Here is a 12036-nt window from a genome sequence, read left to right as displayed (position 1 = left end):
GGTAGCCAGCTGATGGGTGATTTATTTCACAATCATAATTCTAATTTATTTTCTATTGTCAATTCCCATGCATACCCAAGCCACATCAAAATATGTTCTTACAATAGAACACAGCTTTACAGTTCACAAAGCATTCCAGGGACATTAACATACAAGGATTTTTTTGAATCCTTCAGCAAATTGGATATGACCTAGGACATACAGGGCTTTTAAGGAAAGGGAAAATGGATTCCTATATGCCCACCCCCCGCCAAACCCTCAACCTAAACTTCATACCTCAACAAAACTTAACTCAGAATGGATCGCAGATCTAAATGTAATTTGTAAGGTTATAAAACTTTCAGAAGACATAGGAGAAAATCTTTGTGACCTTGGCTTAGGCAAAGAGCTCATGGATATAGCATTGACAGCATAGTTCATAAAAAGAAAAAATGGTAAGTTGAACTTGATCAAAATTTAAAACTTTTGTTCTGCAAAAGACACTATCAAGATAATGAAAAGACAAGCTGCAGACTGGAAGAAAATATTTGCAAATTGAATATCTAATAAAGATTTGTATCAAGAATATATAAAGAATTCTCAAAACTAAACAGTAAGAAAACAAATGACTCAATTAAAAATTTAAATAGGCATGCTATATGAAATGTAGGAAAGTAATAGTTCTCATCACAAAGAGAAAAATTTTTCCCTTTTTTCTATTCTTTTTAGTGTATGTTTATGAGAAGATGGATGTTAGCTGAACCTATTGTGGTGATCATTTCTCAACATATGTAAATCAAACTATCATGCTGTATGCCTTAAACATATGCAGTGATGTATGTCAATTATTTCCCAATAAAACTGGGCAAAAAATTAAGTAGGCAAAACATTTGACAGACACTTCACCAAAGAAGATATATGGATGGCAAATAAGCACATGGAAAGATGCTTAACATCATAAGCCTTTAGGGAAATGCAAACTAAAACCACAATTGGAAACTACTACATACCTATCTGGATGGCAACAATGGAAAATACGGACAATACCAAGTGCTGCCAAGGACCCAGGGCAAATGGAGCTCTCATGCATTACTAGGGAAACTGCAAAATGGTATAGCCACTCTGGAAAATACTTTGGCAGTTTCTTCAAAAGTTAAATGTATACCTACCACATAACCCAGCCACTCTACTCCTAAATATTTACCCTAGAGAAATAAAACTTATGCTCACACAAAAACCGATATACAAATGTTTGTGACAGCTCTATTTATAAGTTCTAAAACCAGGAAACAACCTAAATGTCCTTTAATGGGGAATGAATAAACAATGACACACACACACACACACACACACACACACACACACACACACACACAATGGAATACTATTCAGCAAGAAAAAGGAACAAACTAGTGACAAACAGTAATACAATGAATCTCAAAGATAAGACACTGAGTGAAAGAAGCTAATGTCAGAAGATTACATACTATATGATTCCATTTATGTTACATTCTGGAAATGGGAAAAGCGTAGAAGAGAAAGAAAAGATCAGTGTGCCAGGGATTGGAGGTGAGAGGAGGGGGTGACTACAAAAGAATTTAACGGGGAATTTGGGGGGGAGATGAAACTGTTCCGTGTCTGATTGTGATAGTGGTTACATGGATCTACATATGTGCTACAACTCATAGCTCTTTGTATGCTATGAGTATGCTAAATATGTATTACATATTTACATATTTACTGTATGCTAATTAAGAAATTTTTAAAACCTTTAAATTACACAACATATTACGTATGTTCTTTTAATCAAAATAAAAATATTTAATCAAAATAAAGTTAATCAAAATTGCAAAAAATGAAGATGGGGCACCTGGGTGGCACAGTTGGTTAAGCATCAGACTCTTGGTTTCTGTTCAGTTTGTGATCTCAGGGCCATGAGATTGAGCCCTACATGGGGCTCTCTGCTCAGAGGGGAATCTGCTTGAGATTCTCCCTCCCTCTGCCCTTCCTGCTCACGCTCTCTCACGCTCTCTCTTTCTCTAAAATGAATAAATAAATCTTTTTCAAAAAAAGAAGAGAAAAAGAGTATTGTTTTTGTTTGCAGATAGGAAACTGACTTGCCCAAGGTCATTCAATAAATAAATGATAGGTTCTGAACTAAAACCCACATCTTTGAAGGACATTATTGTTTTCCTGTTGTTATATGAGAAATAAACCTTCAAAAACCTAAGCCAAATTGTGTATTAGTTAGCATGTATTTGGTTGTAAGTGACAAAAACCTCAATCCAAAGTGACTTAAACAAAAAGGACATGTATTATTTTATATAACAAGGTGTCTAGTGGTAGGGAGGGTCATGAGGATGGTTGATTTTGCAACTCAGTGATGTCATAAATGACCAAGATTCCTTCCTTCTTGCATTCTGGCCAACCACGACTTCATTCTAAGGCTGTTTCTCCTCACCGTCACAGGATGGCCTCTGGTGTTGTTTCTCCTCATGGTCACGGGATGGCTTCTGGTCTTAGATAGGGATACACGATTTTTTTGTTCTTATCTAGTGTAAGATAGAGAGCCAGCAACAATCCCATAGAGCCGGTAACTAAAGCGTATACTGCATGCAAAAGCTTATGTTTCTTAGGATCCTAAAGATTCCAGACAACCAGCTATAAAAAGTATTTATGTAATTAGTAACACTGAAATAAACAGAGTTTCTCACTGCAGTAACAACCATATGTCTTATTTGTACAGAGCTGAAATTTGCAATAGATCTTTGGCAATAGCTATGCCAAGGCTCTTAGACACTGTACCTCATGTTTGGTTAGCATGTTAAAGCTTCCCAAGTAGTGTAATAGCTCACTTTGTAAAACCTTTATTTAGACAGGTGAGGACTCTGAGGGTCTTAAGGGAACCAAGTGATTTGGCCAAATTCACTATCTGTTAGCAACTCAGCCAGAGGTCACATTTGATCTTCAAGCATCTTTCCCACAATTCTTTACATCACATTGATTCGCCCTTCAATGCCTGGACTTCACTAGGGAAACAGTAAGCAATTTCAAAGGAATATTGCAAATTCATACATGGTGCTTCTAAGCTTTAAATGTCAAGAAACTAACATTCTTTATATCCCCAATGGTAACATTTGGCTATTTGGAATTTTAGACTAAAATGTCAAGTGACAGGATAAACTCGAAATTCTGGAGTCTCATTAACTTATCATCTCCCTTCTGTCAACATCCTATCAATTGTTCTGATAGGTGGAATCTAATCGCTAAATCTCTCTTGCATCCATCCTGTTTTCTATTTCCACATCCCCAGTATGTGCTCATGTCCTTGTTATAACACAATAACCTTTGTCTCTTTGCCTCAATTTTCTGTCCACCGTACTTCTTACACAATGCTGCTGGATTGATATTTTCAAAATACAATGCAGATAATAACATATGTCCACCTGTCTGCCCCAGCTCTAAAACTTTAGTAATCTTCTTTTGACTACAGATTAAATTCTTAACCCCATAATTTGGCTTTCAAGGCCCTCAACAATCTGGCTCCAATATCCCTTTTCAAACTCAGGAGAGGGTTCTCCTTTCTGAGTGGGAGTCACAGGTGGTGGTGTGCTCACAATGGCCTGCAAGAGCCAATCTTACACCTCTCTTCCCAACTCCATGTTCGGTGATGTCACTTTGGTAGCCTGAATCTGGCCATGGTGGGAGCATATACACCACACAAATTGGTCAATGCCACAGATCAGAGCTTTTTTTTCTTTTCTTTTTTTTTTGAAGAGCTGGCTATTAAACATTAACTAGCACACTACCAGTTTCAAGGTAACCAGGGCTCAGTCTGAGAGTGAGGGTTCCAGATGGTGTAGGGAACAAAGATGTTGACACTGAAAGCCCAGGTACCAAATAAGAGATAAGAGGGTCTGCGGGAAGAGAACACAAGACAGCACTGAAAAATTATTGAAAAGGTAGATCTGGGCAAATATTGAATTCCCACAGAAGCAGATATTGAGAAAGGAATTTGAGGTCAAGTGATTTATTTGGAAGATGATCCCAGGAAGCACTGGTGGGGGAACAAGGGAAGGGAGAAAACGAAGGGATGGTAGCTAATACAGGGTACACGGATGGGCGGGTTACTACTGTGGATAATCAATGCTCAGTCCCACCAGGGCCCTTTAAGGGATTGTGTAAAGTATGCCTCATGGTTGCCACACAGGGGTGAGGAGTGTCTTGAGGCAGACAGCTGTGAGTACTCTCATTAAGAAGTGGCAGGTACGTAGGGGGAGACGGAATGTAAAGGGGATACAAACAGGACATGGACACTCATGGTTTTATGTTTTTCATAATTTCCTGGGGGGTAGTGGGGCCTCATTTAAACGGTCAGTGATGAGGTAGATTCATCACTGTGAAAGTTGTTACCCCACACACCCTATTTATTCCTTCCTCTGGGTCTACTCACAGGTTCCTTCCTTTGCTGTAATATCTTTTGTAGCTCCCTCCACTTTTGACAACTCCACTTTCCCAACTCATCGAGGATCAATGCCACCTCCTCCAGGAACCCCATCTAATCCCTGCCCCACCCCCCGATGATGGAAGGTGGATGAAGAGCAAGCCAAGCTGGAGGTCCCATGGGGCCTGATGCAAGGAAGCAGAGAACAAGCCCCTCCCCCTTGGTTAGAATGCCTGGGGTCGGGGGATGGAGACAAAATTTGTCCTCTGGAGTCATTCCAAATGGTTGACTCCATTTCCATGTAGGAAAGTACTCATCACTCATGTTTATCACTCTATCCCTCAGAGCCAACCTGGTACAGAGAACCAGCCTGTGGCAGCTGCACAGCTGTTGTTGGTGGAAGAGAAAAATGAGTGAATGGAGGACCGGGTAAACAAAAGGGAACGAGGTAGGGAGCCAAACCAGGCGGTCGACGTGGAAATAGAGGAGTCATGGTGTGGGTCAATAAAAGCCTCTGGATGAATTCTGAGGACTAATGTCAAATCCTGTAAGGTGCTTTCCCACATGTTACCCGGATATTTTGCCTCTTGAGAGTCAATGAAATTGCCTCTAACCTCATCCCACTTGTGGGATCGGAAGGCCTTCTCTCTTCCGATCTCGCTTGGGGTTATGGGTGGTTTCAGTTTTCTTAGTCCCCTCTGGGGGACTGAGCTCCTACCGCCACAGAATTACAAGGGTTTCTGAGTTGCTTTGGCATCTCAGAAGTGCTGCCCCCTTTCAGACACTTCTTGATTTCTTCCCCAGCATTGCTAACATGAGTTGTTTGTGGAGGTAGCACACTTGACTAAGATACAGGATTTACATTAGCATGCCGTTTGAACTCTTTTCCCTGAATCTCACTGCAAACATCCAATTTCCTTCCTTGTATTACGTAGAACAATTTCACTCTCGGAAACCTATCCAACAACTGGCTTCTTTTGCCTCTTCAAAGATGCTTTACGGTCTTTTCCAACAAAGCTGCCATCTCTTCTCCCACTTGGAACATTCACTCTCTACCTTCTTAACCTCTGTACCCTTGCAAACACTTGCCTCTACCTGGAATATTCTTTCCAGGACAGAAGATTTAGTAAAGGTTTGGACATTTCAGTCTTTCCCTCTCTGTTTCACATCATTCTTTGTAAGTAGAAGGGAATAGTATCAAGATTTATTTCCCTGCTGATATTAATTATGACATCACAACCATCCCTGCCCTTGTAGTGGCCATTATTGATTTTTAAATAACACCTTTTTCTCTCTCTTTTTTTTTTTTTGCATTGCGTAAACTTCTAGCATGTGCTTACCTGAGTTTGCTAAAGTTGTATAAATTGATCAGAAGAGGCAGCCCCCACCCCTTTCGCTCTTTCCCTGCCTCCCACCCTTCCCAGCTTAGAGTACTTTCTCTTCCCTGTGATATGGCAGCACTTTATCTGGACCTCTCCTATAGGTCTGTATTATGGATATTTATTTACAAATCATATCACCCTTACTGAACTGTAAACTCTGTGAGAGTGAGATCATCTTCCTTCACTGAAATTCCAGCCTAGTCCAGTATCTGACACAGAACAGATTTTGAATAATATCTGACTTACAACTGTGGATGAATGAATGAATGTAAAGTGTTGGATGACCCCTTAGTGATTTGGAGAGGCTACCAGGGGAGGAGGAACATATGGTACTCCATCCGCACGTCTACTGATTGTGGGTTCCTGCAAGAATTAATAGGCAACTACTTGCTTACTGAAGACCTGCTATGTGTGAGGCACAATGGGAGCTACAGGACTGAGATCTTTTTATTAGACCTCTAGCCCCACTCCAGCTTCTTGCCACCAAAGAATAGCTCCAGGGCACTTCTTTCTATTTGTTTTTGTGGGAAAGCTGAGACTTAGAGTTACAAAAGTAATATCACTGGAAATACTCAGGGCTGTCATGTCTACCTCTGGGGTTTTGCACTAATGATTCACATTTTCTGAAAGGGTTATTTCTGTGTATCTTCACAGAAGCTAGTACTGCAATGCCCTGCATATATTATATGCTCAATGAGTACTTGTCAATTGACTTCATACAAGCATGTGACAGCATAAATATATTATGAAAAATGAGGAGTCTGGGCACCAAAAGAATCAGGATTCCTTCCAAACACACACACACACACACACACACACACACACACACACACACACACACAGTGGTGGAGCTTGGCTTAAAGTTCAGGTGTTCCTGTACCCTGCCCTGCAGTATCGCTAACCAGGGGAATTTGATTAGATAGTTGAAGGGTGATATTACCTTTGCTCTCTCACCACAATTGAAATCGTTCTTAGCTTTTAGGTGGACCCCACTGTCTGCCTTGGTGAGGCTTTTTCAAGAGCATAGAATCATCTTTTACATTATCAAAAGAAGATGCTGTTTAACTTGAGGATCCTGTTGAACAATGCAGCTCTTAGAAATGGTCACAGTTTCATGGTTCGAAATTTTCGGTAAGTGATGGCCAGAGATTTGAGTCTGACTTAGGAACCATGGTGATAACTGAAGTTCTATTCTGCAAAGGAGTGCAGCCTGAAAAGGCCTCTTTCTGCAGGGTGTAGTGCCGGGTTCCACCCTTATTTGAGACAGCTGCCTCTAATTCCAGCTGAGCTTTCATTTCTCAGTCCTCTGTAATCAGATTTCATGGCAGGCTGTTTGTGGGGCGCCGCGGGGGGGGGAACGTTAACCTCGGCAGGTAAAACAGACTAAATGTTCTGGACATCTCCCATTTGTGTACATTTTAAGCGGGCTACTGGCTGAAGAAAATTAGAACTAATTTACACAGGGCCTTCAGTTTGTATTTGGGTTTGCTGGAAAATTATCATTCTAGGGAGTGGGGATTAATCAGTTCTTTATAAAATAAAAAACCAGACTCCAAATAACAATTGGATAAATATTTACAAAGCTGCTGCAAAGGAGTCTTAGGTGTGATGAGGCTAATGACTTTTTTTTTTTTAATAAAATCCATATTTGAAATCTGTCCCTGAAATTCTTGGTAGCATATGAATGTAGGCTGTTTCCAATGAATTCATTATAAAAGCGACATTCTGCTTACAGCTACTGAACGTGCAGTGGAAGGTGGTGTGGAGTGTGTCTGTGGGGAAGGGGACAGGGAAAATAAGTTAACCAAGGAAGGAAGGCAGGCCACGAAATGTGCACATCATTGCTAGAAAGCTTCTGGAGTAATGGCACGTTAACAATCACATACAATTTTCCCAGAGATTCTTTACAACCAACCTCAAAACAACCCTACTGACTTCCTAAAGGGAGAAGCTTCTAGTCTGGAAGTTCTCTCCCACTGTTAGGAAGCAGACCTGTGACAGTGGCCCCAAGTACCTCCTCTGGGGCCACCTGGCAGCTTTGTGTTCTCTGGACTCTACCACGAGCATCATTTCTTTGGTGAAGAGAAGACTCTCGGAAGCCAGATGACATTGTAAATGATACTGTAAATTAAGCCTGTAGTATTAGACCTAGATGGGATCGCAGAGCCACAGAATATTAGCCTTCTCTTATTTTGCAGATAAAGTCAGTGAGGCCCAGATAGATTATGGCGTTTACTGATTAGTACTAGAGTTAGACCACATAACCTAAGGATGTGGAGGAAAGCTCAGGTTTTGGAGTCTAAACTAGATTCAAAGCCTGGCACCACCGCTTGCTGGCTATATTGACCTTGAGCAAGTCACTAAACTTTTCTGTAATGTTGCTTCACCTATAAAATGGGAAAAAGAGTAGTATCTGCTCTGCTTACATCACAAGGTCGTTCAACGATTCATTTAATAAATACTTATTGAGCACCTACTTTGTGCCACACTCTCTGCAAGGTTTGGAGATACAGTGGCAAAGAAGGTTAGGAAGGTCTTTCATACCAGACACACGAAGTCACAGTCTACTGATAATCAGATAATGTGTGTGAACACTGTAAAGTGACAGACGAATGTTCATTATTTTATTATTCCATCCTACTGAGGTACATCAGATAAAAGTATGATGAAATTTTATTCCCAGGTCTTTAACAAAGAATCATCACTGAGCTGAAAATAATCAACTGAATGAATAACCAAAGCTTGGAGCTTAAACTTATACTCTTCTTTGAAAATTACAGTGATGATTGATTTTTAAAATAATGACAACAAGTTCAATTTTTGCAAGTAAAACCACTTCCAAATATTTGGGCTTCTTTGGTATTTACTACTATTCTATCGTCTCTATCCAATAGCCAGACTGTAATTCACAGAGTCTTGGCTAGCCATCTCTCACAGCGAATGGGGGCTGAGGCAAAAGCATGGCTAAATCAGCCTGAATCTATATCTGCTATTTGAAAATATGAAAGCCTCGAATCACCCATGTCATTAGAAACTTAAGAGCATAAGCCTCTTGTGAAAATGGGATAATGTTGAAATGGTATCGTTCTCATGTGGCATGGGTATTTTTTTCCAACTATTTTAGTTAGCTGTGCTACCTGCCAGCCAGATGAACTCAGAATTGCTGATCTCCAGTAAGACCTCTGGCTTTTGATGACCTCCAACAACAGAGAAAAGCTCCTTGTCACTCTGCCTGTATTGTATTTTACTTTGATTTTCAGCCTTCCACAGAGATTCAAGCTCTTTATTTCCCCCATATCTCTTGGGAAAGGTGGAGAGACCTCGCTACAGAACATACCACGTGATCTTAACACTAGCGCATAATAAGAAATGTGTGGTTAGGTTGTGGCAATGCCACAAAATAGAGACTGCACAGTTTTGAAGTGAGCAGCCATATCGCCATGGACAGGATAAAAATAACAGCTTAAGTGAGGCTGAAGCCATTCAGGCAGGCTCCCAAATCAATCATTTTTAGTCAATTATTATTTCTTTTTTTCTCCAAAATCAATAGGCTCAGACACCAAGACTGCCGAAAACACCCAATCCATAGGTTTTTCATCTCACAAACAAGGCTCTAGAGCCTGGCGGTGTTTGGATAATAGACAGTGTCCCATGATTTGTTGCCTATTAGGGAAACCACTTATAGCTTTTAAAGAAACCACTAAAAAAATCTCTTTCTTTATCAGAGAAGACCAATTTGTAAGTGCAGTTCAATTTCATCTCACAAATAGAAATTTCTTCAGAGAATATTGAGCTAAGCCACCCAATTTTGTGGAGGTTATGGATTGGGGTGGAGGTGACTCATTTTCAGGTATTTCATTCCAGACCTCTCTTAAGGGCTTACATAACTCATTATGCTCCCTTCATCCCACACACATACTATGTCTATGCACGTGGATACATAGATGAAGCAATTATAGGCCATCCATGCTCTTGCCTAGAGGAGAGAAAATAATCCTCTTTGATTATTCACATCTTCTGTCATAGCTGAAAATGAATGCCTTTTTAAAAACATATTTCCTGACTTCAGAAAACTAGACAAGGTCTGAGATCAGGCATGGAACCGGGTCATGATGTTTCCCTTGGCCAACAGTAAAATTTGAGTCTATTTCTAGTTTGTTATTTTTAGTAATTTAGTGATTTAACTGAGATAGAAGAAGTAGAAACAGATACAGATTTTCAACAGTCTCGGGGTTCCAGCCCTTTAATAGTATCTGCACAAAGCTAACCCTCTTCAATTTTCAGATGATGGGAAGTCGTGCCATTTTAGAAGGCTGACGATCTCAGGTTTCTTAGAAACCACCGAGTCACCCAGTTACAACAGTGACTTAGACCACATAAGAGCATGCGGCAACAGTGAGAAAGGTTGCAGGTCAATTTTTAGTAACAGACTATTGTTATTGTTGTTAATGAAGTAAAGAAATTTGGAGATAATTAGTGCTTTATTTTTTCAAATCAGTATAGAATGAGATTCAAGGGTTTTGTGAAAATAAAGTCACTCTCCCTTGCATGCATTGCAGTATGACTTCTTGAGATGGCAAGAAAGGGATGAAATTAAAGGCAGGTCACTGAGAATTCAGATGGCTCCAGTATGACCCACGGGAAGTCTTGTGTTTATAAACTTCATGGATGCTGTGGAAGACGAAGACAAGATGGATCACTGATTTTGAGTTTTCTTAATTTTTCAGATGAGGAATTGGGGCCAAAGATGGAAAACGATCTTTGCAAGGTCATAGTTGAACTAGGACTAGAATTGGAGTAATTAAAACCACTGCTCTTTTTCTCCGTTGCTTTGATTACTTTGATCTTTTCAAACTGATCAAGTTGGCCATTCTACCCTTGCACAATCTCCTTTTTAAAAATACAGCCAAAATATCTCAGTAAAGGAAAAAAGAAAACACCAAGAAAATATGCTTTAATGGTTGCATCAATCTGCAACATTAAAGAAAGACAAAAATCTCAGCCATAAGTTCCACTGTCTCCCTCTTATGCCTCCAGAAGATAAAGTCTTCATCTCGAATTTTCCATGGGGATCAAAATACCATTTAACACTGAATTTTTTCCTATTCTGGCAAAGTCTGTTTCTGATTGACCACATTTTACTCGAATCAAGCACTTTCTCTTCCAACAAAATACAATTATACAAGGGAACACATCCAGATCTCCTCCTGTGCTCCAAACAATTTACCAGAGTTGGAAAACACAAACTCTTGCAATGAAAGGTTTTATTCTGCCAATACAGAATATGCTTCCATTTTCTAGCTAGGAAGATATTTGGGTAAAGCTAACACAAAGGTCTACTATTACCTTGGCTTAACTTCTTAGCATTCAGTGATTTGGGGTTGAGAAATCTATGTAATTATTTTTTCAAGGGATAAAATTAATGTAAGGAACTAGTCTTGCTTTTTTCAAAAGCTCTGACTTTAGCCAGACTGCAATGACAGTTTTGACAGAAAATCTGTACATGGTTCCCATTGTTCTCTCCAATATTGTATCCTCCCTATTGTGTGTTGGCTGAAAAATGATAATGTGGTTTAGGTCTGGTTTACCAAGGAGACACACTGAAGTATAAGAAAACCAAGGATTTTATGGGAACACTAAAATAGTAATTCTGGCCCTGGTTCAGGTGCTCCAGAACCAGAGTAGGCTGCTTCCAACTGAGGCATGGGGTCTCTATAAGAACTTAGAAGCCATTTATGCCAGTGGCTTTAGCTGGCTCATTTGAGTTATCGATTTATCACCAGAAAGCAAGAAATGCTTGATACAGACCAGAAAAAAAGGGGGCCTGTGACAGAGCCATTTCAACATGGTACAATTGTGGAACTCTTCTACTTTTCTCAAATTTTTAAATAGCTTAGGAAAGAGGTGTGGCAGCTCCATTTCAGAGCCAAGAGGAGGTCTATGAGGAGACAGTAAACAGGATAGGAACTTAAACTTGAACCATTGTGTTTGCTTTCCTTCCAGTGATAAATTTTCCTGGTTAGTTCTTGATATCTATGAAAAACAGCTATTTTTCCTATGCAAACATTTCCTGCCCCACCTCCTGAATAGAATCGAGAAAGGTGGTAACTCCTCTAATGATTTTTCAATGGTATGAATCCCCTTCACTGATTGAGATGCAATTAAAAAATTTCCAGAATCTACCTCTCTACCCTTTTTGTCCCCAAGTACCCTGGGGACTTATTCTGTACA

At 39.9% G+C, this 12036-nt stretch overlaps 1 protein-coding gene across 1 annotated transcript in view; it reads left to right on the top strand.

Moving 5' to 3' along the window:
- The first annotated feature begins 6859 nt into the window (after positions 1–6859).
- OTC (ornithine transcarbamylase) overlaps positions 6860–12036 on the top strand; it is a 60825-nt gene continuing 55648 nt past the window's right edge. The window contains exon 1 of the mRNA XM_028113532.2: positions 6860–6936. Coding sequence (XP_027969333.2) covers positions 6860–6936 — 77 coding nt within the window. The remainder of the gene's footprint in view (positions 6937–12036) is intronic.

Source organism: Eumetopias jubatus, unplaced genomic scaffold (assembly GCF_037043125.1).
Source record: "Eumetopias jubatus isolate StellerSeaLion01/CBP00866 unplaced genomic scaffold, mEumJub1_p1.0 scaffold_11, whole genome shotgun sequence".
Taxonomy (NCBI): domain Eukaryota; kingdom Metazoa; phylum Chordata; class Mammalia; order Carnivora; family Otariidae; genus Eumetopias; species Eumetopias jubatus.
Note: the sequence above shows the minus strand (reverse complement) of the source record. Positions and strands in the feature narration are given on the sequence as shown.